This window comes from Trichosporon asahii (genome assembly GCF_000293215.1).
Source record: "Trichosporon asahii var. asahii CBS 2479 unplaced genomic scaffold scaffold00018, whole genome shotgun sequence".
NCBI lineage: Eukaryota > Fungi > Basidiomycota > Tremellomycetes > Trichosporonales > Trichosporonaceae > Trichosporon > Trichosporon asahii.
The window spans coordinates 801,358-807,357 of record NW_014040906.1 but is presented as its reverse complement, the minus strand read 5'-3'; the positions used below and the strand labels follow the sequence as shown (position 1 = coordinate 807,357).

At 55.3% G+C, this 6,000-nt stretch overlaps 2 protein-coding genes across 2 annotated transcripts; one reads left to right on the top strand and one right to left on the bottom strand.

The window, feature by feature from the left end:
• Nucleotides 1-209: 209 nt before the first annotated feature.
• Nucleotides 210-3,039, bottom strand: A1Q1_08223 (MMS2 protein; the record flags this gene model as incomplete). The annotated part of the gene is made up of 9 exons (XM_014326370.1): nucleotides 210-251; nucleotides 314-434; nucleotides 476-1,114; nucleotides 1,157-2,525; nucleotides 2,566-2,649; nucleotides 2,690-2,706; nucleotides 2,754-2,846; nucleotides 2,894-2,958; nucleotides 3,022-3,039. The coding sequence occupies 9 exons, from the start codon at nucleotides 3,037-3,039 to the stop codon at nucleotides 210-212; spliced, it is 2,448 nt and encodes an 815-aa protein (XP_014181845.1).
• A 420-nt stretch (nucleotides 3,040-3,459) lies between these two features.
• A1Q1_08222 (uncharacterized protein) lies at nucleotides 3,460-5,914 on the top strand (the record flags this gene model as incomplete). Its single annotated transcript, XM_014326369.1, has 6 exons — nucleotides 3,460-3,788; nucleotides 3,841-4,248; nucleotides 4,380-4,452; nucleotides 4,490-5,043; nucleotides 5,485-5,535; nucleotides 5,599-5,914. The coding sequence occupies 6 exons, from the start codon at nucleotides 3,460-3,462 to the stop codon at nucleotides 5,912-5,914; spliced, it is 1,731 nt and encodes a 576-aa protein (XP_014181844.1).
• Between the last annotated feature and the right edge of the window lie 86 nt (nucleotides 5,915-6,000).

The following is a 6,000-nucleotide window of genomic DNA, read 5'->3' as shown; positions in this document are numbered from 1 at the left end:
TGATCAGGAGTCTCCATGCGGCTGGTGGTTTCAGAGAGGAGACTGACTGGTGGAAGTGGAAAAGTTTGACTGAACACATGGTAGACTTCAATATTCATGTACTTTCTACGGAACGCTTCTTCTCATTCATGGTGGTAACTATGCAAACAGACTGATCACGGTGCTCAGGCGTAAAGGCTGAGAAGGTCAGCAACGAATGACGGGAACACTTACTCGTCATCGTCCGCCTCATTCTGGAAGGCAGCACCACCCTGCTCAGCGTTATCGCCCTCGGGGAACTGTGGAGTCAGTTGACGCTACTTTTCTTCCGTACCTTGAAGTTGTTGCCGAAGCCGCGAGACTGCTGAAGCGACGTGCTGAACATCTCGTACCGGCGAATGTCGGCGTCAGAAACTGAGCGACGGGCGAATTTCATCGCCTCCTCAAAGTGCTCACTGAAAGGTTAGCGGCGCCCGAGCTTCAAGCAGGTACTTACACTGTGATGGCAGGGACCTCGTCCTCGTCGTTCTCCTCGTCCATGATGTCGACTTCACCCTCACCACCAGCAGCCTCAGCCTTCTCCCTGCGCTCACGATCCTTGCGGACGTCAGACTCGATGCTCTCACGGATGGCCAGCTTGGCGGCACGCTGGCAAATCTCAGTGAGGTCGGCACCGGAGAAGCCAGCGGTGCTCTTTGCAAGGAAGCCGAGGTCCACGCCAGGTGCGACGGGCGACTTGCGGAGCGTAGCCTCCAGGATAGACAACCGCGACGCCTCGTCGGGCAAAGGGATGTAAATAAGCTGGTCGAGGCGCCCGGGACGAAGAAGAGCGGGGTCGATCTGATCAGGCCTGTTGGTGGCTCCGATGATGAAAACATTCTTCTTCGCGTTCATTCCGTCCATCTCCGTGAGGATCTGGTTGAGGACACGGTCACTGGCACCACCGGCATCGCCGCCAGAGCCACCGCGCGATTTGGCGATGGAGTCGAGCTCGTCGAAGAACATGACGCAGGGAGCGGCGGCGCGAGCCTTGTCGAAAACATCACGAACGTTGGCCTCCGACTCACCGAACCACATGGTGAGCAGCTCGGGACCCTTGATGGAGATGAAGTTGGCCTGGCATTCGTTCGCAATGCTGGGGAGGAGTTAGTATGGTAACCTAGATAAATGTACTTACGCCTTGGCGAGCATAGTCTTACCGGTTCCGGGGGGGCCGTAGAAAAGAACACCCTTCGACGGAGACAGGCCATACTTGAGGAATTTCTCTGGGTGCTCGACGGGGTAGGAAACGGTCTCCTGCAGCTCGCGCTTAACCTTCTCCAGGCCACCAATGTCGTTCCAGGTCGTGGTAGGGATCTCCACCACGGTCTCACGAAGTGCAGACGGGTTGTTCACACCGAGGGCATAGCGGAAGTTCTCCATGGTGACGCCAAGAGAGTCGAGAACTTCAGCATCAATGGTGTCCTCGTCGAGATCGATGAGATCCATCTTCTCGCGGATCTGCTGCATAGCAGCCTCCGAGCAGAGCGAGGCCATATCGGCGCCGACATAGCCGTGCGTGTCGGCGGCGATCTGCTCGAGGTCAACGTCATCCGAGAGCTTCATGTTCTTGGTGTGAATGCGCAGAATCTCAAGGCGGCCAGTAGGGTCGGGGATACCGATGTCGACTTCGCGGTCGAAACGACCAAAACGGCGAAGGGCGGGATCGATCGAGTTGGGACGGTTGGTCGCAGCCATGACAACGACGTTCGAACGCGCCTTCAGCCCATCCATGAGGGTGAGGAGCTGAGACACAACACGGCGCTCGACCTCGCCGTTGGTCTTGTCACGCTTGGGAGCGATGGAGTCAATTTCGTCGATGAAAATGATAGAGGGGCTGTTCTTCTCGGCCTCTTCGAAGGCCTTACGGAGGTTTGACTCCGACTCTCCTGCCATCTTGGACATGATCTCGGGACCATTGATCAGGAAGAAGAAAGCGCCCGTCTCATTGGCGACGGCGCGAGCCATCAAGGTCTTTCCAGTACCGGGGGGGCCGAACATGAGGATACCACGGGGAGGCTTGATACCGATGGCTTTGAAAAGCTGGGGATGACGAAGAGGAAGCTCCACAAGCTCACGGATCTGCGCGAGCTGCTTCCTGCAGCCACCGAGATCATCATAACCGACAGCATTGAGGTCAGCCTCTTCAGCCTCACGGTCGAGAGCGTCGCCCTCGGTGTGGATAACGGTATCGGAGGCGACGATGCAGTACGGCGAAGGGTCCACTTCGATGACCTTGAAATCAACGGTGCGCATGCCACCGCGAACCTGGAAGATATCGCCCTTGCGGACGGGACGGTACGCCTCGAGGAAGTAAGGCTTCAGGTAGACGTCGAAGAGGTTGCCAGACAAACCCTCGACAGAGTCAGAGAACGGAAGGACATGAATACTGGTCACGTCAGTTGCGCCCAGGTCGAGCCATACGTACCGCTTGCCGTACTTGATGTCGTTGGCCGGAGCAACGTGAACCAGGTCGCCGAGCTTCGCAGCACAGTTCTGGCGGGCCACTGGACAGGTCAGTACTTCATTCACTGCTTGAAGACGAACCCTTGTTCATGCAGATTTTGCCCTCCTCAATGTCATCCTGGCTCAGACAGATGAGGACAGTGTCCTTTCTACGCTTGCCGCGCACTGAACAGTCAGCAATTTTGCCACTTGGCGAATCACGCACCAATGATGGTGTCGCCACTACTTGTCAGCGTTGCCCCACTTTCTGAGTACACTCGCTTACTCACCGGAACAGCCCGAGGGTCTCCATGGTGTTGGGGTGGAGGACAGCGACACTGTTGTCATCCGAAGGGCTCTCATCAACCATCAGGCGGTTAGGACTGCTGTCAGTACAACACTGGGAAGCAAACCAGTGACAAAAACTCACGACTTCTTCTGACGAAGAATCGCCGTCGCCGTCGAGTCATCTGCGGTGGGCTTCGCGTCAGCAACCTACTTCGAGCCTTCCTTGCCCTCCCGGGCGCGCATCAAAAGGGATGATCTCCGATAGCTTACCTGGGAAGGATCAGACATGCTCAGTTCTTCAAATCCTTGGGGAAAGTGAGATGAAGAAGGAAGTTGGGTAAAGAATAGTTATGATGAAAGCCTTCCCCTATCTAGCGACAGTGGGAGCTGAGTAGACGACGATGACGATGCGGATGATTCATCGCGCATACCTGGGAGGACGCTTTAAGATTTTCCCACGTGGCAATTATCACTGGAATCATTTGGATTCATCCCCAGAAGGGATTAGTAATTGCTAAACAGCGGGTAATGCACACATCTTCTTTTACGTAAAAATTGCTCTGGGACGCGTTTGGTTTGCCACCACGCGACTCTCCAACGCGTCGAGGATCCATGGCACCGTTCTCTTGCGCACAATTGACCCTTGCTTCCATCAGCGAAACCGAGTTAGACGACCTGCGGGGTCGCAGCTCGATGCGGCCGTGGACAATGGTTGTTGATCCCTTCTCGGCGGCCTCCAAGCCCATGCCCGACTGGGACTCCATACCCTCTCGACCATTGCCATTCGCAGCTACACTTGAGACGCTGGACTTGAACGGGCCCGGATCTGCCACGCAACATCTACCGAAACCTGTACGACGTGAAAAGGATGGACTACCAGCTGCATTCCCGACCCCAGTGTACAGTCACGACCGCTCTCCACGCCCGTTGGCCGCCAGCGGAACTGGTCGACGCTTGTCGTATGGGTCAGCTGAGCAAGAGATCGGAAGTGACGAGTGGATTCAGAAAAAGGTTGGCGAATGTGTTGATAATGCGAGGTGCGAGCTCGATATTTCGTGAGTGATATCTGGTGAAGTAGCTGATGTTCAGAGGCTGCGGCTTGACAGTGCTGTCCACAAAGATAGCTGATCTCCGTGATCTGGTTACGTTGCAGCAGCAGTCCCCGACAGGTTCGCCAATGCGTCTGCGCTCTCTGCCCCTTTCGACAGCTTCTCCACCCCGTGCACCCTTCGTTCCCCGCCTTCGAGACCGACCGTTTGCACGAACGCAATCAGCCCCTGCTTCCGCAGATGCATTAGGCGGTCAAGACCATGTTCTGCGGGCTCGGGGTCTGCTTCCCCCTGCGGTCGTTGAGGAGGGAGCATCAGTTCCCGGTCGCAAGGCCAACGGCTCGCGTACGTTCACCCGTAGCCGGACTGGGGCTGTCACTATGGGCGACAAAGTGGAGGGCTCACGACCAAATCTTGCGGTGTACCTTGCTCGCAACTTGTTGACCAGGTAACGTTTCCGTACGGATTCTCGACTTACGGACAGTCTGCCCAGCGCCCTTTTTGAGATCCGGAACATAACAGTGTTGAGTCTTCGTGAGACTCAGCCTCGTTTGCGAGCTGACTGGCAGGGAGCAATAGGCTGGACAGTCTACCGGCAGCCATAGGTTCTCTCATTCACCTGAAAGAGCTTAATATCAGCAACAACAATATCGTGAGGGTAGTAGTGTGCAGCCTGCTCATCGTTACAGTCCTATCTTCCGGCGGCCATCACAGAGCTCCCTTTGGAACAGTTTGCAGCGCATCCCAACAAATGGAGAGAACCCCCCGCGAGGGAAGCGAAGGATGGCGGTTCTCCCCGTGTACTGTCTCCGAAAGCCTCTCTTCAGCCGGGTACCGTTCCACGCTTAACGTCCCTTTGCCTTTCAGTACTCTTATCCCCTCGCCAACCGCTGGGGAAACCCCCGTTTTTAGATTTCGACTGGGACGACTGGCGACGAGGCCGTTCACACCCTCTGCTCGATGTTGAGACTCTTGCTGATCTTTTACCGCCATCCTTGCGCGACAAGGGCCTGGGTCGGATTCTGCAGGCGGTACGCAGTGCTTGCACATCGATGGCGAGAGAGAGAGCCGGTGTAGATTTCTTCCCTCGATCCAACGAAGTACTCCGGCCCGACAATGCCTCGGACAATCCCTACTATCGCCCATGCCCCTCGCCAAAACATCAAGAGTGGCAACAGGGTGAGGAGGAAAACGTGCGAGTGACCCGAAGGATCTTTTTGGATGCCGCAGAGGAGCGGTTTGAGTGGGTAACAGTTGCAGGAGTTCCTAATTTACCTATACAATGGCTTGGCTGCTCGCCAGGTTGCCTAGATTTTCTGGAGGACGATGACGACGAATGGCTCGAGCATTTTGGAGAGTAACATGTACAAATGCATTAAGATCCGAGACACGGTGCTCCATGCTCCTCGGATATCACCGATATCGGCACTCGGCCGAGCCCCATATTCGGATTTCAGCTGGTGGAGTTGCTCAAGGTGACCACATAAATGGACACACGTCTATCGCAAACATGCACTGCACTGTCACGGTCACGAACTCAACTCATAATGACAGCTGGGGGATCTGCTGGACAGATCATTTACAAGGGTGTGTGCGTACGGGTCGGACTTGTCAGCTGATCATAGCACTCGTGCCAACGCTGAACATGGCTCTCTGCATTCTGACTGGGTTCACGGTGTCCAAGACAGGAGTCTTACCACCGGGCAGCACGAAGGGCATTAGCATCATCACAATGGTAAGTGTCATTTCAGAACGACGCTGATTGCAAGAATGTTGCTCTGCCTTGCCTGATTTTCAGCTCCATGGTTTCCGCCTTCACACCAGATAATATATCAGCATTCGGTCCCCTGGCAATGATGGCGGTCATTTATCAGTTGCTCGGGTTGCTCGGAGGCTTGGTGATTCGAGAACTCTTCTACGTCCCTCGCGATTTTCGATGGGGAGTCCTTGATCTGGGGATTATCTCCAACTGGGGTGAGGTTCCATTGCTTGCAAAAGTATTCCGATTTCTGATGTCAGGAAATTTGCCCACTGCAGTGGTGCAAACGATGGCCAAGGAGCCTCCATTCAACCCAGCCACCGATGTGGATCTAGGCGTCGCGTACATCGCGTGAGCGGAAAAACTCCCATGCATAGCTGACCACCCAGCATTTTCATGCTTGTCATGAACGTCTGCTTTTGGACACTAGGAGTCCACAAA